This window comes from Columba livia, chromosome 16 (genome assembly GCF_036013475.1).
Source record: "Columba livia isolate bColLiv1 breed racing homer chromosome 16, bColLiv1.pat.W.v2, whole genome shotgun sequence".
In the NCBI taxonomy this organism is placed as follows: Eukaryota; Metazoa; Chordata; class Aves; order Columbiformes; family Columbidae; genus Columba; species Columba livia.
Genome location: NC_088617.1, coordinates 1,818,571 through 1,844,306, shown reverse-complemented (window position 1 = coordinate 1,844,306; position 25,736 = coordinate 1,818,571). Strand labels below are relative to the sequence as shown.

The 25,736-nt window shown below is 49.6% G+C and overlaps 1 protein-coding gene across 2 annotated transcripts in view; it reads left to right on the top strand.

The window, feature by feature from the left end:
• Window positions 1-7,670: 7,670 nt before the first annotated feature.
• Window positions 7,671-25,736, top strand: part of TOX2 (TOX high mobility group box family member 2) — a 137,250-nt gene continuing 119,184 nt past the window's right edge. The window contains exon 1 of one of the 2 annotated variants that reach the window (XM_065031840.1): window positions 7,671-7,867. In XM_065031840.1, the coding sequence (XP_064887912.1) occupies window positions 7,766-7,867 (102 nt within the window). In that variant the 5' untranslated portion in view covers window positions 7,671-7,765. The other variant, XM_065031842.1, reaches the window with a different exon arrangement.

Sequence of the window (25,736 nt, the reverse complement as noted above, 5' to 3'; positions counted from 1 at the left end):
GGGGAGCACCGGAGCTCCCTCACCCCACCGAAACACGGAGCGAGTTTAGAGGAAGGAGTCAACTACTGCGAGCTCAGGAGATCATTTATAAAACAACAATCACTCTCTGCTGCATTGGAAAGCCTGAGAGATGCTCTCAGAAAGATTCATTTTCTGGGTAGAGGAGGGGAGTGTCAGCTTCACCCCTCAAAACGAACCGGCGAGATGATTCAATTGCATCCCTTTCAGAGCGTGAGCCCAAGATATTCATTCAAAGCATAGTTATAAGAAATGACTCCTTTACTTTAGCAGGAAGAATACTGAAGAAACTGTTAAACTTGGTCACAGTATGTGACATCCTTGAAATCAAAGGCAATACTTCTTCTCAGCAACTGCACAGTAAAATTAAAGATATGAAACCAAATTCATCTCTGGTGTAATATTCCTGTCAGTGGCCGGGGAGGCACCTGGGATTAATTTCTGCTATTACAAAAGTGGCACAAGACTCTGAAAAACTGTTTGGAATGTTTTTTGTAACACTTAGTTACAGAAACCTTATTCACTAAGTGTCCCACGTGTGTGAAATTGTTCCGAGCTCTGCCTCACCTGGGATGAGAGATGGGGCTAATTGCAGCCGGGGGGGTGACTCCCACCCCCTTAACATGGGCAAAAGGTGGGAAGCTGCTAGAATTTACTGATTTCTCATGTAGAATTAAAATACCTCCATTGGGGGATTGGTGGTTGAGGTGGGAATGTGGAGCTTGGCATGCCCGCCTTGGTGAAGGGGCAGGTCCTGAGCTGATCACAGGATTTGGGGGCTGGATTACAGGCTCGTTGCCCTGGACCAGCGTGTTACTGTCAGAGTTGAGCATCACCTCCCCAAATTCTCGGGTTGTCCTGTGACACCCTCCCCAGCTGCAGCAGAGCAAGCTCGCCCCTCTCTGTTCATGCAGGCCTTCTCTTTTTCTTTGGGGTAAAGCCTCAATCTGTGCAAGACAAGGTCTGTATTCACGCTCCTGGACATAACCCACTTCTTTGCCTGTGGAAAGCTTTCATTTTCCTGGAGGAAATATAAATGTCAGTATGGAGTGTTAGTCCTTGCCAAGCTGAGGCAGCACTGACCCAAATCCCCTTGAGATGCGTCTGGTCCTTGTCTCCAGACAACCCCAGGCACCTGCTCCTCCATCCTCTGTCTTTTGTAGCCTCCCTCATCTTGCTGCCCCAATTTGCGTGAGCATCCCTGGCCAGGTCAGGTTTAAGCAAGCACACACCATTCAGATGGTCTTCTCCCATGTAGCAGCACTAGGGAGGAGGACAAGCCGTTGTAGTTCCCTATGAAACAGGGATACCAGACAGCCAAATAATCATAGAATCATTTAGGTTGGAAAAGACCTTTAAAATCATCAGGTTCAACCATTAACCTGACACTGCTAAGTCCACCACTAACCCATGTCCTTAAGAACCTCATCTACATGTTTCAAACCCCTCCAGGGATGGTGACTGCACCACTGCCCTGGGCAGCCTGTTCCAATACCTGACAGCCCTTTCTGGGAAGAAATTTTTCCTAATATCCAATCTGAACCTCCGAATAATGTATGAATAATGTCCAGAGGCAAATGTGAACTCAGGACAGATGTGAATACAGAGCCTGCAGTTGGGGCTTTTCACACAAGCAGCCTCCAACTGGCCTCCCAACTCTGCATCTGGTGAGTGAATTCACTTTCTACAGAGCTGCCCTGCACCTTGGAGAAGGGGCTCTGCTGGTCACTTGGTGCTTTGGAAAATCAGGAATGCCTTTTGATATGGGTTTAAGGAGGTGAACTTAAGAACAACACTGTCACTGCTTTTATTAGTAAAAAGATTTCACCTCGAGTGTTGAAACTTCTGACCAGCAGAAACAATACAGCTGGAGAGAACAAATCTGCTAACAAACCATAAAACACCCTCCTCTTGCCACATCACATTTCCTAAACTGAGCCCAGCTTGCCACAGCACTCTGAAACAGCAACTACCGATGCAGTCCTGAGCTGGCTCTGCAACCCATCAGCTGTCATTCTCAGGCCCATGTGTTGATGTTGCTCCCCCCAAAAAAAACAGATTTACCAAGAAAACTCCAGAAGCGGTGTCCTTGTGCAAATGCTTGTGTCCCTGAGCGCTGTTGCCATCGCCCTGCAATGCTGGGCTGGCCATCGGCACTCTGCCAGCACGTGGCATCCTCACCTCGCAAAGACCTGAGCCATTCCACTGAGGTTCTTGCCCTCTGCTGCCAAATCTCCTCACCGAGTTAAACAATTCGGTAATTGGTGCAGCTATGTTCGCTACATTTGCCATTTCATGAAAAGAAAGTCAGGTGAGGATCTTATGGGTTCCGCTGACCCGCAGCTCCATTTGGGTAATACCCTGCGAGGAGGGATGGAGTTTGATGTATCAAGGTATCCAAGCACTTGAACCACCTTGAACATGGGAAGAAACTTGCTGATATATTTTACAGTATTTGGATTTTTGCGTTCAGTATATTCGTGTTAATGGAGATATCACCAAGGGAAAATTATTTGCTTATAAGCGTCAGCCAGTTTGGTACCTGACCAAAGAAGAACAGGTATTTTCTCTTGGGTAGAAGAACAATGTAAGTTGATGTGCAAGTATCCTTAATGCTTCTGTGTCATGTTTCAGCTTGTTGTGTTTTGTTATATTTGGGTTTCTGGAATGTTTTATCCTATCAATGACATTAATTACAGAGTAATTGCCTTAGTAGCATGTAACAACTCTCCTCTTCTTTAAATAGATTTTCACACAATGTGTAAACTTTGCTGTATATGTGCTACATTCCTTGTGTCACGAAATAATGTGTAGACAAAATAATGTTTTTCCTGTCAGAAATTCAATGGGCATCTAAAGCAAAGTGACAGGTGGTTAAATAGCTGCATTTAAAGGATGTCAAGAAGAGTTTTTGGACAGGTACCAAATCCCAATGCCAAAAAGAAGGCCTAATACCATCTGTTTTGTTTGCAAAGAGATGCAGTTCTACATTAGATTTTAAATGACATGAAATGCCAAATTCATAACCTTGATTTGTGGGTCAAATCAAGCTTATCTACATTGTGGATGTTTCTATTTACTTGCACAGTTCCTGACCCAGCGCCCACGCAGGTAAAGGAACGTGCATTCAATCAGACTCGTTTTAAAGTAATAGGAAGCTCTTGAGCTGCATTTAATTTTGTTTTGTATTACATGTAAATCCAGACGCAATGTGGATTTAATTAATCCAATTTCATTGCATTTTAATGTACACATTTGCATTGTGTTTATTGGCAATTGGGTTTATCCATTTGTTCAGCATTTTTATGACCAATGAAACTCCTGAACGTTTAGAGATCTATATATTTCCTAGCAGGAATGAGGAGTGTAGCTCTGAATTAAATAGTTCTCAAGCACAAGCTGGGGATAAGACTAAAATGTCAAAATATAGCTGCATAATACAGTGGAAAAATGATATCAGCATTTTAAAGTAATAAACTGCATTGTGCTAAATTATTTTGAAAATCATTTCAGCCTGCATTTTAGGTGGTGTGTCTAAAGGAGGAGGACGACTCTGAAACAAAGAATGAAACTGAGATTCAGACAGTTTTTCCTGCTACTAAAAGGTGCCTTTGAAATGATGATTGTTCAGGTTTAGCCCAATATTTAGAAATACTGTAGAGTTTTCTCTCCTTTGTGAGGAGTCTGTGTGGCTTAAATGGGATTGCTGAGATAATCATCCTGTGCTGTTTCTGTTCCAGGGCTAACGTTGGGCGTGAAATGTGAGCTGTCATGTTTGGAGCTTCTCTTTCAATGACCTAGCCAAAGCAACTACAGACATTTGGGGTTTGTGAGGAGTCAGTTGTGAAAAGAATGACAAGAACAGCATCTTTTCATGGCTGTGTTTAGCGGCTCGGCTCTATGAACGCTGCTGCTGAGGAGGTGCCACTGGCTTTGCTGTCCCTTTGCTGTCCCTTCAGCCACCCTGGACCATCCATCTCACCTTTTGATGCCTGGCCAAAACACAAGGTCTTGACTCGTTTGTGGATCCAGGGCATGTTTTGCTAATCAACAGCTGATCCATCGAGTCAAGTGGAAGCTCTGCCAAGGGTCTGTAACATCTTTCCCTTGATTTTCCTCTGCCCTAGCTCTCCTTGCAGTGAGAGCTTTGCGGTCTGACTGACCTGCATTATGCCTGCAGGTTATGTTTGTGCCAACAGTGGGAGCGTGGGCTGATCCCTGCAATTCTTTGCACTGCTGGGATGCTCCGTGCTCAGCTGGTGACACCTAATGTGAAGTGAGTTGGGTCTTTGGGGCTGGCAGGTGAGACCTGTCCCATGTGGGCATCCCTAGGAGAGAACAAGCATGTTGTCACCATGAGGCTCAACATCCCCCTGTCCCAATGACTCTGGAGAGCTGGGTTTTCCAGGGATGCTCAGCATTCTTTCTGCCATCACCAGCCCTTTCTCTCTGACCTGCTGGGAAAGACTCAGAGATGGGACAGATACCAAAAAGTGGGGTCTGGGTGGAATTTAGATACCTGCATTCAAACTCATGAACGGGAGATTCCCGTACTTGAGAAAATCCTAGTAGGTGCCTGAATTAAATCAGTTCCCTCCACTTGGATGACAGAAGTCCCAAAGAGAGACCTTCCAAGGGCATGAGGGCTCTTTGGAGTCATCTTCATCCCAAACCTGGCCAGTACCGGTTGTACCTTTGCAGAGTCCTCTTGGGGCAGTCTGGGAAGCCCATGCTGCTTGGGTAAAAGGTACCGTGTGTTGTACGCCTGCCAGGAAGAAGCTCTGCACCATTAATCCCTCTGCCTTGGTGGGGGGAGGTTGTACAAGGTTGGTCCTGTGCAGAGAGCCCTGGCCCAGGCTGCCCAGGGGGGTTGTGGAGTCTCCTTCTCTGCAGACATTCCAACCCGCCTGGACACCTTCCTGTGTAACCTCATCTGGGTGTTCCTGCTCCATGGGGGGATTGCACTGGATGAGCTTTCCAGGCCCCTTCCAATCCCTAAATATTCTGTGATTCTGTGAGAGGGAAACCAAAGTGCTAGAGAAAAGCAGGAGCTCAGATTAATCTGCATGTCCTCGTAGACCCTCACTTGCTCCATGGAGGGACAAAACACCTTGAAACATGGGTAAAAACAGGTTGAGGAAGGATGTAAGAACAGGTACAAGTTGGAGGCTTCCTGAACTCATGGCAAACCCAAGCAGGTGTTCCCAGCACAGAGCTGGAGGCCCCTGGTGACAAGTCATTGCCCGGGAAGACGAGCATTGCTCAGCTCCAGCGGGTTGTCTTCTCCTGGCAGCCCAACGAGTAGAAACGCCAAAGAGCCGAGGTGAGCTGTAAGAACATTTGTTTGATGGAGAGCGTTTCCTCTGCCAGCTTCTCTTGGCGTATATCAGAAAAAAAAAAAAAAGGAAAAAGGCATTTATGGATATTAATAGCAATAACACTTTGTGACGACGGGTTTTTCAAATCAGTCTCTGTTTGAGGTCTAACGACGGCAGACGAATGTGCAAAGTTTGACAGGGCTGATTGTTGTAAATCTTGTGCTCCAGGGATCTGAGGAGGCATTAAGAAAACACTTCGTTTGGGAAAGACGAGCTTTTAAAATGGTTTGAATGGCCCTGCTGTGGTGTCTCAGGCACTGGAAAGGAATTGGGCTGCAAGTTTGGTGACGAAATGTGTTAATTTTTGTAGGAAACAACAGAATTAAATCCTGCTTTAAGTGAAAAAGCCAATCCAGGCATAACTGTAAAGCTGCTAGCATTGCCTCCACAATATATGAAATATAATAATTATGATAATTAATAAAGATAATAATACAGTAAAACCTTGCTAATTCATACTAACGATTCAGAGGCTGCTTACTAATTACTGAATTTTGTGGATAAACAAGCCAGAATAATGCATCATAAAATACACTTTGTTCCATTATTTTGACAACTCTCGTTTAGTTTTAATTATTTATACTTCATAATATACTCGTCACCGTACTTGAGAGGGTTTTACAAAAATAATGAAGCTGTAATAATTTGACATGTCAGTTCGGTATTTGCTGAAAAAGGGAGGAAAATCAGCCCGTTCTGGCTGCGTGCAGATCAGGGAGAGTGTGGATCAGTTGAACATAGAGCTTCAAAGTTTAATGCAGAATATTCTATGTCTCTATAAAGCCGGGAGCCCTCAGAGCATCTCAACTCCCAGAGAACTCCCGCAAGCTGACCTGCTTCATTGTTAAACACAGACGGATCAATGCTGATCCTCCAGAAAAATAATAGTTTGAAAAATAATAATAATAATAATAAACATGAAGTAGTTTTTGTGCCCAAATCAATTTTTATCCTCAGATCATTTTTTTTTCTACCATCACAAGGGCTAAAAGCTTCTTTTTAATTTAAACGAGAGTGATGATTTTTACATAATCGCTCAATTTGCAGAGCTGGCATTCCCTCGAAATCCCAGCCTGTGTCCCCCCTCCTGAGTCTGGCAGGAGTTGGCCACGCTCTTGCAATCGAAGAGGCTTATGGAAGAACTCAACATTTGTTTAGCACAGTTTTCCAGCTACAGAGAGTCCTGGAGGGTGCGTGTTGCAGCTGTGCCTTCATAGTCATGACGTTAAAAACAAAACATTTCCATCAGAAATTTGCCGAAAAACCTGACTCTGTCAGCCCTGTCCTGGCTGTCTGTGAGCATCTGGATTGACTGTGGTAACTTGCTGTACCTGGGAATAGAATAACAGACTGCAAAAATGGTCCATATAGAGCGTTATCTTCCACCGGGCTGTTTTCCCAAGTGGCCCGTTGTGAGGTGCGCAGAAGGGAGCGGGAGCGCGTGGAGCCCTCGGTGTGGTGGAAAACGGGGGTGATCCCACACGTCCCAGGGCTGTTCGCCTCCGAGCATCCTCCCTCCACACCTGCTGGATTTGGGCTTTCTGCTCTGCAAGCCGCAGTCCCTGAGGGGTCAGAGGGGGTGGCAGGGAGGGAGAGTGTCTGCTGGGCCATGGGTGGATGCTGCCCCTCCAGTGCAGGGTCTGTCAAGATGGAGCGGTGTAGAAAGCGGGGTGGCTGTAGGTCTCCACGCCTTGGGGAGCAGGAAGCCAACACCAGCGTCTGAGGCTTAGACCGACTTTTCTCCCCGGGTGGGAGAGCACATGGGGAGACACAGGCCTTTCAGAAGCGAGGTCTTGGTGTGGGGAGTCGTACTTGGGGTGGATCGGGAGGAGCAAGGCATTTTCTTCAGGAGGTGGGCACTGTGAACGGGGAAAAGAAGGCTGCGTGGCACTGTCCTGTGGCGGGGGGAGGGTGAAACCGAGCACGGTGTTTCGGTGAGGGCTGGGGGCAGGAACCGGTGTCGCACCCGCTGTGCCGGTCTTTCGGCGGCTGTTGCAGCTTTCCCCTCCCCGGCTGGGCTGGGGATGGGGGAGAGGGTGGGCGTCCCGCTGTCCTCCCGTACCAGGCACCCCCGGAGCGGGGGCTCCAGCCGCACTGCCCCGAGTTGCCCTAGCACCCGCCAGTCCTGGCGGTGGGGTGGGAGTGGCCCGGCCGCCGGGGGGAGCCGCCCGGCCCCGCCGCGAACAATAGCGGCCCCGGCACGGGGCGGCGCGGAGCGGGGCGGGCCGGGGGCCGCCGCCCGCCCCCCCTGCCGCCCGCCCGCCCGCCCTTCTTCCCTCTCCCCGCCCCCCGCGCCAGAGGCACCGCCGCCGCCGCAGCCGGGTCCATGCCCGCTGGAGCCCCCGCCTGCCGCCGCCCGCAGCCCCGGCATGGACGTTCGGTTTTACCCCTCCGCCCCCACCGCCGTGGGCTCCCTGCCCGGCGCTGACCCCACTTGCCTCGGGCCGCTGGATTATTATCACTGCAACAAGGTACCGTGCGGCGTGGGGGGGGGATGCGGGGGGCGGCGGGGCTCGGCGGGGCTGCTCGGGCGGCTCCGCTCGGTGCGTCCCGCAACTTCTCCGCGGAGAGGGGGCGGCGGGGGGAGAAAGGAACGTGCCGGCGGCTCCCGGGTCCTGCGGGAGGGAATTTTGAAAGTGGTCTGGAAGCGGCGCGGGGAAGAACCGTCGGGTCCTCGGGCCGCCCCGGCACCGGCCCCGGCGCGCTCCCCGGCGGGGCGAGCGGAGCTGCGGGGCGGGGGGAGCCCGGGGCCGGGGCGCTGCTCGGCGGGGCAGGCTGGAAGCGGTCTCGGCCGGGAGAGAAACGCTCTGGGGTGAGCGCAGCACTTTGGGGCTGTTTGTTTGCGTGTTCGTTTGGAGCGATGGGTTTATTGAATGTTTTCCCTGCGGCAGTGTTTGGCCCGAAGCGCTATACGTGGGGGTTTTGTTGTTGTGGTTGTTGTCGGGCACTTTTTGTTGTTGTTGTTGTTTGCTGTGGCGGTTTGCACCTTCTCGCAAGGCTGCGGAGCCGCTTGGCCGGGGTCGCCGGCACCTCCCGAGCGCGGGCTGCGGCTCCGTCCCCCGGCTCAGGCACCCACCCGCCTGCGCTCCCCCGGCACCGATGCTCCCGTGGAGCGCAGCACCCAGCCCGGGTTTGGGGATGTGTATGTGCTCCCCAGGACCCGCAGCACGGCGGGGAAAGCTCCCTAACCTACATTTTCGCCGCTTGCTGCGGCTGCAAAGCAAAGCACCCTCCTCTTGTAACGAGAGAGGGATCCGCAGGGGGATATTTGAGAGCGCCGGAGGTGCTGTAGGAAATTTCCTTCCTCCGAGAGAAAGCAAAGCGAAGGGGATAGATGCTGTACTTCAGGGATAAATAATTCTCTGCGAGTGTCGATTTCCTGTAGGTAAATAGCGCTGATGTTTCGGCAACAAAGCCGTAGGAGGCGAGCGCGTTTGGAGGGAGATCAGATCAGGCGCGATGAGCTCCGAGACATAACCCGGGCGGCGTCCTGGTGGGCTAAATTCGGATAATTGCAGTGAAAAAAAGTTAATAAAGGGAGAAAATGCTCTCCTGTGTTGGGACTGCAGCTCAGGATGCCCTTGGCTCATCTCGCTGTTGTGATAATTTAGGATCAAACTCAGAAAGAAGCAAAGGGAAACCTGTGTGGCTTCCCAGATTCAACAAATTCATCTTTATGTATCAACATATGTATTTAACTGTTCTTTGTCATTTGGCTTATTTATCTCTTTTTATTAAGTTGTAGCAAACCTAATAGCTTTCATTTATTTTGAGATGCCTGATTATGCTGAAACAAATTAATTTCTTTTACATCCATGTACTGCTAGTTTCAAACCGTTTTATTATTATTACCATTGCTTTTAAAATGCTAAATATGATCATATAATAATAACAAGAGATGGGTCACCTGGGAGCAGGTCATCCATGCTGCCAAAACGTCAGCCGATAAAGGGTGCAAAAGTCTGGGATCATGCGAGTGTGTGCCGCTGGGAACTGCGGCAACCCCCGAATCCTGCCGGCTTTACCAACTCGATTTTACCAAGAAGTTGTTAAATGCGAAGATTACTTAGTTTGCCTACCAGTTTTCCTTGTGGGAGCTGGGGCTCACGGTCACGCAGGCAGTGCTGCAGGCCCTTGCGGGGCTGCGCGGTCCTGGCGTCCCTGAGCCTTGGGGTGTGCGGGGCCCCGCGTCGACAGCTCATCCGTGGCCTGAATCCCTGAGATTAGTCCCGGATTAGGCGGTCGCAATTGATCCGTGGGTCCTTGCGGTGCTGCGGGCAGGAAGGCTGGAGGAAGTTGCCTGTTCTGGGTGCCCAGCAAGCACAGCCGGGGAGAACCAGTGGGTGCTGGGCAGGGTGGATGGGACGCTGGAGGGGAGCACCCCGGGTGCTGACCGCTGCCACCAGATGCTGCTGTTGGCTCTGCTACAGAGGAGCTCAATGCAGCAGGAGGAAGAAAGGAAGTCTTACCCTTTTCTCATATTCAAGGCTTCATTTTTTTCCTTCTTCTTTTCTTTTCTGAGTTATCAAATGTCATTTGCGTATGTGCAGCGGTGCACGTTTGTCTGGGGGATGAGGCTGCTGGAATGAAGCCAGAGATGAAATGGGTTGACTTTGCTTTCCTGGTCGAATGCAGGTATAATGGTTGGTAACTTCAGCATTCAAACACGGCCCAGTGTGCAGAGCAGGTGGCCGTATCGCCTGCTGCTTTTCTTTTTTGCTTTGCTTCAGGGAACGTTTCCAGTCAGTGTGGGGCGGCGTGTGGCTGGAGATCGCCACTGGCACTCTGTTCTCTTGTGCCCGCTATGGAGAGCGTGGTCTGAGCACATCAGCTTCGTCACAGCCACCCGGGACCCTCTGGGAAGCTCCAAAAGCTCACCTGATCCCAAGCCCATCGCTCCTGGCCATTGCTGGTGGCTCAGCCCCAAGCTGGGCTTAGTGTCTGCCTCTAAACGTTTCCACTTTAAAAAGCTACAGAGGAGGGTGGAGTGGAAAAATCAGAAGTTCTTCCAGTAGTTCTTGCAGATACCCCAGATAAAATCCAGCTCTAGGAGGAGCCCGGGCAAGGAGCCCTTACAGGCTCTTCACTGTCCTCCTGCTTCACCAAGTTTACAGAGGGGCTTTAAAGCCCTTTGATTCAAAGCGCGTGTTTTGTTCAGGTTCAGCTGTTTTTTCTCCCAAAGGGCTGCTTTGTTTATTTATTTATTTGGGGGGGGGGAAGGCAGAGAAGCCATGAAGGAGTGCGCAGTGTAACCGTGTATAAATAACTCGCTGAGAGCGCGGCAGAGCTCTGCCCATGCGCCCATCGCCCGGTGAGCTTGCCGGGGAGATGCGCTTTAGCCCAGAGCATCCTGAAATGTTAATGTAATTGTTTTGTGCACTTACTGAACACGATATTGTTACCGTGAGGTCTCCGATCTCGCCTGCGCGCTGCAGTAAGTCACAATTTCTCTTTGCAGCTACAGAGATGCCTATTGAGTTATCAGCATTTCCATTTCTAAAAGATGTTTAGAGGGATGATGAAATGGGAGCGTATGTTCAGCTGAGGCCTCCCCAGAAAGGGGACAGTTGTGCTTTAACTCCTTCTGGAGCGTTCTTGTTCACCCTTGAAGGTCTGGCCAGTGGCAGGGACTGGTGGTGGGGACACCCATGGATGGACAGCAGGGTCCCTCACACCCCGGCAGGCAGAGTGAGAAGGAGCCTACACCTCTCCTGGCTGCATTTGGTGAGGAGTTTTTATGCACTGGGCATGCTGGTGGCGTCAAAGCTGGGAAAAAAGGGCTCCCCATGTAAACCAGTCTCCATCACGGGTGACCCCGCATGCCATGGGAAGAGAACCCAACCTCCCCAGTGCTGCTGCTCGCAGACTGATGCTCCTTGGCAGGAGTTTTAGGGTTGTCCCAGGCTCAGCCCATTGTGCAGGGGTGATAAGGAGCGACACCTTCCCAGAGCCACCCGACAGCCTCCCCGGGGCACATGGCACCAAGCGTTTCCCACGCCGGGGTGCCAGCCCCTCACCTCCTTCCCGGACCCAGGACCTGCTCCATCGTTGGGCTGCACAGAAGAAACACAAACACCTCTTGTGCATTAGGTTGTGTCTGTGTGGTGGCCACAAGGGGCTGGGGAGGTTCAGCTGGAAGTGGGACCATCTCTGTGAGGAGCCCTTGTCCAAACTGTGGCACCCGTCTCTGTTGCTGGCCACCTGAGCCCTGCTGAAGGGTGCACCTACCTCCATTTTGGATTCGCCTTTTAAGTCTGGGTCTAAAGCCCCTTTTTCTGTCCTCTCTGTCCCTTTTCCCTGCTGCAGACCCTCCTCCTGCTCCCTTGCTGGGGAAGTGAAGCGTTCACGGGGTCTGGCTTCAGCCTGGGGGTTGTGATGGTGCTGTGTGGAGAGGCAGCATGTTCATGTACCACATAGGGTTGGTCTTTGGTGGGGTATTTTCATGTCCCTTGAGTAGCTTTGTGAAAATGTGGGGTATTTCCCCCCCCCTCTAGGGCGACTCTTTGCATTTGTATTTCTCAACAAGTAAACTGTGGAAAAACACATACAGTTTGGTAACACAGGAGCTCGTTCTGCTCTCTGCTGAGCTTTAGCGACAGGATCTGGTATACTGGCTGATATATCAGATTTTCCCAGATCTTAAATTGTGTGGGTCCACAAAGTACAGGAGGGAGTTTTTCCTCCTTAACCTAGGCAAAATAGCTTTTACAAGGGCGGCGTATGGCAGGAACCCTGCCTGAGCACAGCACCGCCTGCTCTTTCACACAGTGTACACTGTGCTGCCATACCCAAGGAGCAATCCTGCTCCCTATGAGCAACTTTGAGGAGTGGATTAACACCTTTCTCTATTCTTCCTGCAGAAATAAATGTAAAGATAAATTCTTCCGAAACGCTTCTGGTGTTTCGATGCTCAGACTTCATTAGCGCGATGCCTAATTTCTACTTAGGGTAATGATTGATGATGAGGAGGAGGAGAACCCAGCCTGGGAATACCTAATCCTTGCAGAACAAGCTCATTGCTGTGGCACCAGGAGCGCCCGTGGTCCTCAGGAACCTCCGGTGGTTAATGGGAGACACGTGCTGGGAATCCTGTTAACCCAGTAGCATTTCTGTAGGGTTCAACAGCACCAGCAGAACTTGTGCCAAACCTTTCTAACAGGGCTCCATGGCTTCGCAGCTCCAAACGCAGCCTGTGCCTTTGCCTCTTAGGCTGATAAATCGAGAAAAACTATTTCACCAACACACCATCATAAATTATGGATAATTAAAAACTCCTAGCCATGAGATGAGTATTAATCTGCAACCAGTGCTCTCTTCTTTTAAGAACCCTTCCCAAATGGGGTCTGAGCTGCTGCTATGAGCCTGGGTCGATGTAGCAAATGCGTTTCTGTGGAACATTCTGTTTTGTTTTGACTTTTACCATAAATCGTACGTTGCGGCGCTAAACACGGCCTCTTCTCATCATTCCAGAGCTGCTTTGCCATTCTGGAAGATAAAATATATTTTTTTCCTTTTCTGCTTTCGAAGCCGACTCTGTTCTGAAGTGGCATAAATCGTTCTTTGGAGATGAGGGACTTTGGATGGAGAACAAAGTCCAGCAAATTTTCGATCTATTTTATTCTCATTTGGCAGGCAGCTGCTGTTGATTTGCAAATGTGGATTTTTATGTATTTCTTCTTTATTAGGCCCTGAATATGAGCGAGGGCTTCTGGAAGGTGTTTGAGCTGCTCAGTGGGACAACCCTGCGGTCTCCAGAGCGATCTTTGTTGGGTTGCAGGGCAGAAAGCATTTGAAGATCCATTTTGCCTTGGGCTTTAAATTGGGGACTGGGAGCTAAATAATGAATGTCCATCCATTCACAGACATTGTTGTTCTCTCTGTATGTGCAGATGGAGGCTTTAATCTGGTTGTTTTGGGAACAACGGGAGATATTTTGAAGATCAATCCGACTTGTACATAACAACGTGTTTGTTGGGGCCAGTTCTGAATGACCTTGTTAAGGGCCTGATCTGCAAAAGCCCCTGTGGTAGAGAAGGCATCAAGAGACCAAAATTCGAGCTTCAAAATCCTGCAAGTTTCTCTAATTATAGAATCATAGGATCATTTCAGTTGGAAGAGACCCTCAGCATCATCAAGTCCAACCATAACCTAACCTAGCTCTAGCACTAACCCATGTCTCTAAGAACCTCGCCTAAACTGCTTTTTAAACACCTCCAGGAATTTATGTATGATGCTTCAAAACAGCTATGAACATTGGCCATTAGGGGTCCAAAGCATATTGTGTGTTACACCACCATGAGCACGGGGTAAATCCATGAACACCTCTGGACTTATCCTGAGCTTGCAACAGGCACCAGCATCAGTTTGTGCATCCAGAATGGAAAAGATATTCTGTTGATAAATTGTATTTATATTTGTATTTATAAATATATTGTATTTATAAACCAGAGCATCCTACAGCTGGCGCGGGGCATGGCTGCTGCCCATTCCAGGGCAGGGGCTAGAGCAGCCGGGACCCTTTTGGGATATAAGAATAGGCACTGCCGGCTCCTTTCCTAGTGGTTGTTGTCACCATCGTGGTATTTCTGCAGCATTTGAAGAAAAACCTCTGTTTTCATTCTGCCTTCACTCCACATCTCTCTGTGCTGCATGTGAGGAGCACGAGGTGCGGACGGGCCGAGCAGGAGGGTGCTGGGGGGAATGCCATGTCCTGGCCTCTTTCCTCTATTACCTTTGTGCTCATCTGTTTGGGATATGGGGGTTTTTTGTTGTGCTTTTTTTTCCAAATGAGCTCTAAATGCTTTAACCAGAAGTTAGGTTATATCTTTCAGTATAAATGAAGCATATAATTGTGTTTTCTGAACAGCTCTACATTAAAAATAAGTTATTGTGCTGTTAATGTGTTTTCCTCCGCAATTTTCCATCCCGCGAGTGCAAGGCTTCAGTCTGAAGCTGCCGGGTACCGCCTTCTCTGCCTGTTCTTTATATTTCACCCTGCGCTGCCGAAGTCGGGGTGAAGTCTTAGTGTGATTCCAGCTTTGATACCATTAGCTCCTAATTGGAGGTTTGAGCTCTAATGTTCCACCTTTGTGATTTTTACACACACGTTTTTGTATAATTAAAGCTTGTGCTCGGGGATGCACAGTTCAGCTGCAGGGGGGAGAAATCTCACACCAAAACTTACTGAAACAAGCACTCATCAAACCACTCTTAAAAACAAGTGATTGAAACCAGTGTTGAATTGCCTGGTGTTGCACTTATATGACCAGATTTAAATATTTTAATCATCTGCATCCCTTCCCCCCCTCTTTCTATTGTTTCCCTCCGGTGGTTTTGTTCTGATGGATGCCATTTCTCCTTTGAAAAATGGCATTGGCTGCTGCGTCGCCTGCAGGCGAAATCTTTGCATTATGCCACAGAATCTCTCTCCTGCGCTGTAATCTTTTGCATAGATTGGTTGACCTCTGCAGATATAATTAAATCTCTTCCCGACAACTGTGCAATTTCAGTTCAGCTCTGTGGCGAATGTAACTGTTAGGTAAGTGTGAAATTAGGGCCCTGGACTGGTGATTGTTATAATGGAAAGATTATTTGAGCATCGGTTTATGCTGGTTGCCGTGTGTGGCTTCTGAGGAGCCTTATCTGCAGAAATCAGGTGACTCTTGGTCTGATGCAGTTTCTTGACCTGTAATTATAGCCCGGACACCAGAGGCTGGATTGCACGGGTGTTTAAAATATAGATTTATTTCTTTTTCTCTTGTTGGCATAGGACCCAGCCTCTTGGCTGCAGGTTTTTTCTGTGTTTCTAAGGATCTCACGATTTAGCAGGAGCTGGAAAAGGGAGGTGGCAGAACGGGGTGGGTGGCTCTGCATGGAGTCTCTTCTCCTCTCCGCTCCTCATGTGCATCTTCACACGTGCCACTGTCCTCTGTGTCACATAGGCTGTATTTTCCTTGCGGACCGGGCTCCCTGTGAATCCTGTTCCACCTCAATGGCAGCAACGGGCACTTCTTTTTTTATTGGATTAGCTGGATCACATTAGCGGGTTTTTCTTCCCACTAAACCTACCGATGACTCAGAGCTTCCATTCCCGCCTGGACTCGTCAGGGAGGCTCCATCTCCTTTCTCCCTGTCTGTGCGCCATGCTCCTCCTCTCAGCTATTGAGAACACCCTCATCTTCCTCTTCATCATCTTCTTCATCTCCTCCCGCCTACAGGTTGGAACCCGTGCTTGTCTGCGGTGGGGATAGGGAGATTCGGGCTGTGCTGTGGCTCTGCCATTTCTCCTTTCCATGAGCTGGCCTCCTTCTCCAGAAGCAGCGGGTCATTTCTGGGCACCCCAGACATTTGCGGGTTATTTTTCCAAATAATTTGAGCCATCCCAAGCATTGAACATCCATTGCAGGAGACCTGGGTCCCTGGAGAGGTGCAAGCAGAGCCTGAAATGCTTCTCTCTTCCAAAGACGTGGATCTCCACGTTTATACCTATGAAAGAGTTTCACCTTTCTAGCTGATTTACCCAGAAGTTTATTCCCTGAGCATCTCCTGCCTCTCCATGGGAAGGTGGTGGAGCCTGGATGGCTCATCAGGAGTTGTTAAGCCATTTGAAAACCCTTAGATGAAACAGTTTTAATGTGAAGGATGACCCAGTGTAGGAGAGATGGGGCAGCTGGTGGCAACAGAGAGCTTGGCCTCACATGGTGCTGGTCATCAAATAAATAAAGGTAAAAATAAACAAAAGTATATGTTTCTCTATGAAAAAATAGCAGTTCAGATCCATTTCATGTTCTCATTTTTCATGACTGTTTCTTTGAACAGTGGGTTTTTATTCGGCGAGCCATCTCAGCATGCTGGCTGTGAGAGAACGATGTTTTTAGGGAACTGGATTTCCAGTCCCTGGTGCCAGGGAATTATCTTGAATTATCTTGGTTTGTCCCACCTTATGCAATGGGTGCAAAAATGTGTATGGATGTCATCTGGAGTAGAAAAAGAAGAAAAACTGGGAGGGAACATGACCCACAGAAAGTGGGGCTTGTAGCACCGAGAAATGTTTCTGTGATAGGATCCTGCTCTTTTTGTCCGTGTTAAACCCAGGGAGGCAACGTTTCCCCTGATGCGCTGTCTTGTCGCTGAATAGCTTTCAAAGGGGAAGAAGAACGTGCTGTTAAAAACACCAAACTTTTGGGAATGCCTGGCAGACTTTACCGCCCGTAAGTGTTGTTGATTGAAGCTCAAACAGCCCTTGAAGGCAGCACAACAACCTTCCACCAAGCAGCCAGAAGGTGAGGTCAGGCAGGATATTTGGGAACCTGCACTGGAATTACGGCCTGGTCCCCTCTACCCCCAACGGATGTTGGCGACGTGGTGGTTTTAAACCTGATAAATCTATTAAAGCCGAGAACAACATTTATTAGATGCCAAGAAAACCAGTCATGTTTTCATTATTAGCCGTTAGTTTTATAATTCCGCCCCCCCCTGCCAACACTTAAGATAAAGAGTCTTCTAGGAGGAAAGACAGCAGGTCATAGAGTGAACTGAAGACTAGTGGCATGTGTTTTTTAATTAATTGACAACCTGCATTTCTGTGTCAAGGTGGCAGATTAATTGTGGGTGGCCGTCTGTTTGCAAACAGTTCTGCCGTGGCTGTGACAAATGGTACGTGTTTAGCTATTTGATTTAAATAAGAGCAGAATGTAGGTTTTTTTTTAAATTATATTAAATCAGTTTTTCCACTTAAGAGACGGGCTTTGAAACAGGGGAAAAATATTACTGAAATGGTCTTTTTTAGCTTTATAAACTTGTAATCCCTTAAGGAAGGTGGTTGGTGTGTAGTGGCTTTTTGTTGTGGGAGGCCAAACGCTGGTGGGAATAACAGCACTTAACTTCAGTCATCTGTGGAAGTGAGGTACCAAAGTAGTGTGAGAGCACAGAGACAAATACATGTTTAAAACCATAAAATAAGTTAGGCTGGAAGGGACCCCTGGAAGTGTATTTAAAGTAATTCCAATAGCACCTTCTGGGATTGAGATGGCAGGAGAGAAAAATATCAATATACAGCCTGTGCCAACTGCAAGCCATGGATTTTCTGCTCTGATACAGTGAGAGTCTCAGTGGCACTGGCTGCAGTCAAATGTTAAATAGGAAGTTTGTAATAAAAAGGGCTTTGGTTAGAATTAATAAAATGTGAAATGCTTCATTCCTTGGAAAACATGTGGTATTGACTGAGATTTAGAAACGCATCCTGTAGGAGCAAGGGTCCGGATTGCAGGTGGTTCCAGCATCCTCTCCCTGCGTGTTACCGTTCCTGTTGGAGTGCACGCTTCTTTCTCACCTGGAAAGGTCACAATGTGCAAGTTGGAGAGGAAATCAGTGACGAGCTGCAAAGAAGGGCAGCCTGGTACAAAATGATCCTCTTCTCCAGCTCTCGCACATTCCCATGCCCTGTGTGACAGTGGGATGCCACCCCACGCATGGGACCTCCCTGCTCTGAGGTCACCAGCTCTGCTGGGGTCACACTCAGTCCCTTTTTAATATTCCTGCTATGTCCAGCTGGACTGAAAACCTCTTTTCTTTTTGGTGTCGCTATTATCCAAGGGCTAACTTCGTGCACATGAGGTGCTGCGCACTAAATCTGTGTGATAGAGAACATGCCCCATTTCAAGTATAACTGTTGGGTCCTCTGCAAGCTCCCAGAGCAGAGTGCTGAATTTCAGGGGTTATAGGCAGGATCTAAAGGTAATCATTAGCAAAACAGGATCCTTGTATCACAGGCAAACCCAAGTTTATCATGGGAACTTTTCTGATTTGGACTGAGTTTGATTAGATTTAAGTCGTGCCATCCAGAGCTGTCCCCCACGAGCTGCACGTGAGGCCGCAGGTGCAGTTCCAGCACTGCTCTAAGTTAATTGTCTGGGAAATGTACATTTGAACATCTGGCCTTGTAAAATGGTCTTCTCATGTTCTGAAGCTCAACTGGGGCTTCTCACTTGCCCCTAGGGTTGGCAATTTTGGGTGGCTCAAAGGCGGGAAGCATGTTCTGCTGTATCTGTGGCTTTCTGTTGTCATCATGCCAGGAGCATGGGGATGGTGCCAGCTTGGGAGGGATCCTCTGCCTGGCAAAAAAAAGTCTTGAGAGCAGATGGGCTCCTCGCTTAGCACAGTTATAGCAGGAAGACTGAGCGATCCAGAGGTTTCTGAAGAGCCATCACTGGGTCACCAGGCCAGAGTGCTGAGGGACCAGATGTCCTCGGATGCTGTGAACTAGGGCTGCTGGTTGTCATCCTGCTCTTTGAGCATGTGGCATGTACAGCAGGATGGGGGCCAGCTGGGCCACCTGAGGTTGGTGGCCTCATTCCTTTGGCCAGAGCTGGAGCCACTAGAGAGACCAAGGGGGAGCTCCAGCCTTCTTTGGGCTTTCTGTTGCATTTCACAGAATCCCAGAATGTCAGGGGTTGAAGGGCCCTGGAAAGCTCATGCAGTGCAATCCCCCCATGGAGCAGGAACACCCAGATGAGGTTACACAGGAAGGTGTCCAGGCGGGTTGGAATGTCTGCACAGAAGGAGACTCCACAACCCCCTGGGCAGCCTGGGCCAGGCTCTGCCACCCTCACCAGGAACAAGTTTCTTCTCATCTTTAAGTGGAACCTCCTGTGTTCCAGTTTGCACCCATTGCCCCTTGTCCTGTCACTGGTTGTCACCAGAAGAGCCTGGCTCTATCCTCCTGACACTCCCCCTTTCCATATTGATCCCCATAAATCAGTCACCCCTCAGTCTCCTCTTGTCCAGCTCCAGAGCCCCAGCTCCCTCAGCCTTTCCTCTCCTAACCTAACCCAGCAACACCCAGGCTGAATTAATTAAAAAATTAAGTAAAAAAATTCCAAGGCGAACTTTGTGCGATTGAACCTTTCCAAGCGTGACGCTGGTCCGTGTCGACGCTTTGCCTGGTGCCACGGTGGAGCCCGTTAACCAACGCCGTCGGTGCCCGAGTCCCTGCCTGGTGTCACCGAGCTCCACAATTAGCGTCTGCGGAGCCGGAGGCTGCTGGGCAGGAGCTGCTCAGACCTCACAGCTTGGAGCCCTGTGCCAGACGCTCTCCCCTCCCTGTGTGTGAGCGCTGCCTGGAGTGATGGAATAAAGCAGCAAGTGTAGTCCGACGGGGTGTTAAAGGAAAGCTTAATACCCTGCTCATCTCAGCTGCGATTCAGGTTTCATTTCCTCTTGCAGAGGTTTCCCCTCTCCCTCCCTGCTATCCAAGTGTTGCTTCTGTTGCATTGGTTGTTTATTTTCTTTGTAGCCTGGGGGCTGCTGCGAGAGGTGTCTCTTTGCTCTGCCGGCTGTTCCTGATGCTTCGTTTTCCTTCCTAATACCAATTGTTTCTGCCAAAATCCTTTGGTGGTGTTATGTAAACCTAGAATCGCACGCTAACGCTCTAATCCGGGTGCTCCTAAATGCATTGGGTCAGACTCGCCCCCGAGCTGACTGTTGCCATCAGGCACTTTGTGCCGGGGTCCCTGTGGGCTCAGCAGCCGCAGGGGGTGGGCTGTCACTGGTCGCGACATCCACAGTGATCCGTGCCAATATCGCTGTTGTTGCTGGTAGTTTTAGTGGGAGGTATGAAAACACCCTGTAAGTCACTCAGGGCTGGGATTTAAGCTGTTTGTAGAGCGTGGTACCTGCACTGCAAAGCTTGTTATTTGGCACCGGGGTCTGTGTTTCTGCTGGCGGGTTTGTAGCAGCGTTGGAGGATGCTACGTGTGGGGTTCTGGGCTAGCACCAAAAAGTGGCTTTCTGCATCTCCACCCCATCACTGCCCACGATCCAGGGAAAAGCCTCCCTGTGCTCCCTGCCAGCCAGCTGATGGGATTTGAGCTCCTGGAGCATCTTCGTGGTGATACTGTGCTCCTGCAGAGGCTGCTGGACGGGCACCTCTTCTCCTGTGCCAAATAGTGTGGGCCCTTCCCTGCAGCGTGGATGCTCTCTCGTTGGCAACTGGTTGGTTACCTGGAAAGTAATGTTAGCAATGATCTTAATGAATTTACAAGTGCTGCTTAATGTGACTTGGCAGCCAGGGGAGGGAGTGGAATAAAGGAGAATGAGCCACCATTGCTGTGTGCCCAGTCTCTTCCCCATGTACTCTACTGCTTTTGGGAGATTAAAAAGAGATTAAATCCTGCTGAGCTGCCAGGTGATGCTGATGAATGTTTGGAGGGGATTAGGGTAAATCCATTCCTCCTTCAGATTTAGCTCAAGATTTGAATTCATTGATAAAATTTGCCCAGGTTACATCTCTGAAACATCCTCTGAGCTGGCGAATCTGCAGAGGTTTCAATGAAGGCAGAACTTGTTTCTGGAGCAGAAGGGCTAATGAATTAACTTTATAAGGTTGATGAATGATTAAGATAGCCGTGCATCTATTCCTGTCACAGTGTCCAATTAATCCACACTGCTACAGCATTAAAGGGTGCCTGGGCTGGCTCCCTGGCTGGGGAAACTGGCCTGATGCTCGTGCTGCCCTGCAGCACAGCTGTGAGATACTCTGCAACCACCGACCTGTGTGTGCAAGGCACCGTGTTCGTGTGTCACTTGAGTTTCGGCTAAAATAATGCCACCTCTTGTACTGTGGATGAAGTGCAAAGGGTGCAGCTGTGCACTGCGGTTCAGAGACGAGATCCAGCCAAAGCTGTGTTGGTGTCTTGGACACTGTTTTTCTACTGTGGTGACGTTGCAGTGGGACTGGAGGTTAAAGAGGATGTTCTTGGCAGCCTCCAGCAGCTCTCGGACCTTCTGGTGTGTCTGCATGCATCCTAGGGATGGTGGGACTCCGGGGAGTGCTCCTGTGAGGTGCCCCAGCATCAAAAAAAGTTGTCTTCAGAGGAGCATTGAGACCTGCAGTGTTGCCATTTGGGCCAAGCACCACTGCTGGGACATGCACCAGCAATATGTAGTGTCCCCTGCTGGGGCTGCAGGAGAGAGCACGGCTCGGCAGCAGGTCCATGGACACATTCAGCACAAGGCTCAGCAGCAGCACTGAGCATCTGGCCTGGTGGTGGGAGAAGTTACAATAGTCTTCACTACCTTTTCTCTGTGGTGTGCACAGTCAAATTAAGTTGTTGAGGACCAAACAGGGAGCTCAGGGAGCGCAGCAGTGGAACCTCCAGCCTGGAGGAGCTTTTTAACTAGCGCAGAGCACAGCAGGGTATTTGCTGCTGGAGATCTGCGCTGCCTGTGGCATGCACGGGAGGTAACGAGGCAGGGAGGGAAAAGCTTTCTGCAAAGCGACTTGGGCATTTTTGGCTTTCGGAGAAGAAGAGCTGACACCTGCAGCCGTGTTTGGAGCCCTTACCCTGGGACTGCTCGTGCAAGAGGCTGCAGAGCGGCTTGGACATCTTGGGATTTCATACCATCTGCCAGCCTTGCCCACCTCAGCTCTGGGTTTCCCTGCAAACACACAAGCGCCAGGGCAGCAACAGTGGCAGCTTTGGGATGCTTCAGGGAAGGCGAGCCTGCAAGCAGGAGGTGTCTTCATGCTGCTGAGCAAAGCTGACATTTGAGAATCACCTGGATGCAAGTAAAGTTGCATGTAGAACTCTTTTAAATCAAATAGATCAAATGTCCTCACGCGAAGCCTGTCTTGGAAGCATGGGGAACCTCAGAGCATGGTGGACCCAACAAACAAATCCACAACAATCGCTCAATAAATTTGCGGTGACTCTGGAGGCGCAAGAGGCAGCGGGGGTGTGTGTCTGCCCCTTTCAAAGCCCGTCAGGCTGCAGGTGCCGAGGAAATCCAGGGAGAGTTGGCTGCTGCTCTTTGCCCAGCTCTTTGCTCTCTGTAATTTGACGACTTGTATATCTCATGGACGATTTTGCTGTTAATGCTGACGCAGGCCAGGTGCACTTATACTGGCTGTGAGCTGAACCTCCAGGCTCTGTAAAATAGGACCGGAGGCAGAGGTGGTTGGCACAAGTGGCATGGAGAGGCTCCGAGGGTCAGGCTTGCTCCTGTGGAGCAAATCCATTTGCTTCCTTTGCGTTGCTTTGGATTTGTACAGTTGTAGCAGCAAACACAGTCCCCTCTCAATCGTTATAGGTGCTGGTGGGGTGGGTAGGAAAAATGAAGCCCAGTGGTAAGTCGCAGACAAATAGGAATACTTTCAAGAACATAATACTTGGAAGTAATTTAGAAATAATGTATTTTTTTCAATGGGTCATTAGAATTACACTTTTCCAGAAAGTCAGGGGGAAAAAGAGCTTCAGATTTTATATATTAAACAGAGCTTCCTTAATTGTCATTAAGCAAGAGGATTTTGAATGAAGTGTTTTCCAGTTTCTGTATTATGTTGCTGCACAAGCTGGTGTTTGCCATTGTATCTCCTTCAAGAAGAGCAAAAAATCAAGTTAAATTCACCATATGGTGCAGGAGAAGTGTTTCGTATCCATTTTGTGTGATGGTGGAAGTTTGTTTAAAATGAAGTTACCTTTGCGTTAGCTTAGTTTAACTCTAAACAGGAAAATAATAGCTGTTGTAATGCCTCTACTAGAAGAATATTGTTTTAAAGCACTTTGGGGTTACATTAGCTGAGCGCAAAATGAATTTCTCCTCTGGAGCAAATACACCCCGGTGGGGCGGAAGGCTGGGAGCTGACAGCTTGATGTGGGGATGTGCATCGCAGACAGGTCTCCGGGGGCCGGCTCTTGATGTAATTCTTCACGCTCCTTCTCTTCCCTCCTCCCATCACCCACCGCAGTGAGCGGCAGCTCGCAAATGGGTTAAAGCTCGTATGTCTGAAACTGGGGGGGGGAGGGGCAGCAGGAGCAGGAGTGGGGGGGGCGGGCAGCAGGGGGGGGTAGCGGGGGGGGGCAGCAGGACGGGGGGTTAGCAGGATTGGGGGCAGCAGGACGGGGGGGTTAGCAGGAAGGGGAGCAGCAGAAGCGGGGGCTTAGCAGGAGGGGGGGCAGCAGGACGGGGCGGGCAGCAGTGCTAAGAGGTAGAGGGAGCCAATAACATTTTAAATGCAACCTCCCCAAATGTCAGTAAACAGACCTTGATGAAATACCTTTTCTTTTCCTCATGCGAACATCGACTTACAGTTGCAGTTGGGGCATTTTCTTTTCTTTGTTTGGTTGAGGCTTTTTTGGTTTTGTGTGTTTTTATTAGTTTTCCTGACTCCACAGAATCCGGCAGCACGTGGTGGGACGCAGCAGGACGCAGCAGGATGGCGCTCGCTGCTGGTGCTGTGCGCGTGTCAGTAATTGCACCGCGAGCTCTCGGGTGCGCGGGGTGCCTGGGACAAGCAGCCCCCCGAGACTTCAGTGCGTCAGAGCCAGGACCCCACAACTGCAGGTGCACATGTATGAAGTGAGCTTAGGCCTTGGAAAACTTGGCACAGGTTGGCTTTCGAGCAGCATCCAATGATGTCATACGGCAAATATTAGGAGAGCAACATCTGGTAGCTCTGCTGTCTACATGCCCATTGCAAACAATTTTTCAGACCTGTGCAAATGTTCGGCTTAGTCACAAAACAGTGTGGTAAGAGACTTGTGCAATCAAGGCCACCTGCTCGCCTCTTTTCCTTTCACAAAAAGTAATGAGGATGTTTTTTCGTTTGGTTTTGTTTCCAGTGCATTAAGTGACGCTTCAAAAGCAGCTAAATACATTAGAAAGAGAAGTTGTGATCTCTTCGTGCAAAAGTGTCAACGTTTTTATTTTTAAGCTTAATGCTGCAGTTAATTAATTGGATTGTAAAACACAGGTGGGGATGACTTAAATGTCCCGCTGGAGGGATTAGTTCCCATCTGTGGATGGGAGGTGTTTTCTGTGCAGGGTTGTGTGTGATGTCTGGGCACTGGAGCTCCTGTTCTGCAGCCTCTGCTGGGGTGCAGGTTTCCAGTTTTGGATGTGCCAATGACCATTCTCTGTTCCCTCTTGTCCAAAAGTGAGATAGAACTTGCAGTGGGTGTGAAGCCATGGAACTACTGCTGGTAAAAGTGCTGTGCAAGCTCCAGCCCTTGGGTAGGTGCAGGGATGTACCCACAGGATGCAAATCCCCCCCACTGCTCTGCAGGCCAGCGCATGGTGGTGGCAATGAGAGTCCCCGCTGTGCGTGAGCAGAGGGGACGGACGAGCTCTGCAGGCTTCCTTCGTGGTTAGTGTGGGTACAAAGCTTTGTTTAGCTTCAGAGATGGCAAAAATTGGGGTTGGGTATTACTGCAACTACATATAATCCCGCAGAGTATCAAGGTCCCAGCTGAAATGGGTTTTACTGGGCACTGAGCAAACACCTGGTAAAGGATGGGTTGGGGTTTCTGCATCTGCCCGGGGATGAGGGAGCTGTGGAGGAGAGTAAGGGCTAAAGTGAAGCAGACTGTCCAACAGGTATAAGCATGTAGGTGTGAAGGAAGATGGATTTTCTGTTCCATTGTGCTGGTTTCATTCAAAGAGTTGCAGAGAGCAACTCTGGACCTTTGCAGAGACCCTGCTCCTCTGCCCCATCTACATCTGCTGGGGAATTCCTCCCCAGCACAGAGGGGGTCCCGGGTCTCCATCCCCAGAGCTGTCCCATGGGCATCCTGGAGGGCATGAAGCCTTCTCTGATGCTCCAGGATTTCAGTTGGCATTGCCATTGTCATTGATCTTGGGTGTTGATGGCACATGTGAATGGGAAAGCAAGCAGTTCTAGTTTGCCCACGTGTTAAATTTGATATGAGCAGGCTTCATTAAAAAAATAAGTAAAAATCTAACACATGGAGCCCAAGAAGTGCGTTAATTTAAGTATTATTAAGAGATGATTGGTAATGCCCAGCTGTGCATATTGATTCAGCCGAGAGGCAGCAGGAGCCGGTTCATCAGCATCACCAGCCCTACCCTCTCATTGCTCTCGGAAGAGCTGTTTGTCCCGGGGCTGTGGAGCCCATCCCTTGGTTGCGAGAGGTATCTGGTTTCTCCCATCTCCCCTACCCTTTGTTCTCTTTGCTTCTCCCACCTTTGCTCCACGAGCCCTTCCAGCCGCGTCCGTGGGGATGGAGAGGAGGTTGTCCGAGGTGTCTGTGCTTTGGTCAAGAAACAACGTACCGTTAGACGTGGCCGGAGCGCCAGAGCTCCCTGTGCTGGGGAACAACAGGTGCTGGGGTACAACGGCTCCTGGTGCTGCTCTGATGGGCGTCGCGGGGCTGCGACCCGAGGCCAGGGTGAGGGGCCTCGCCTGGAGGGCATTTGTTCATAGGGTTTCGTTGGAACCCTTTGCAGCCCCTACCCCAGAACCTGGATGACGGTGAGTGCTTCTCTCCACCAAGTGACTTTTGGTGGTGAATTAAATCACTACCTATTTTTTTTTTGTTTTCC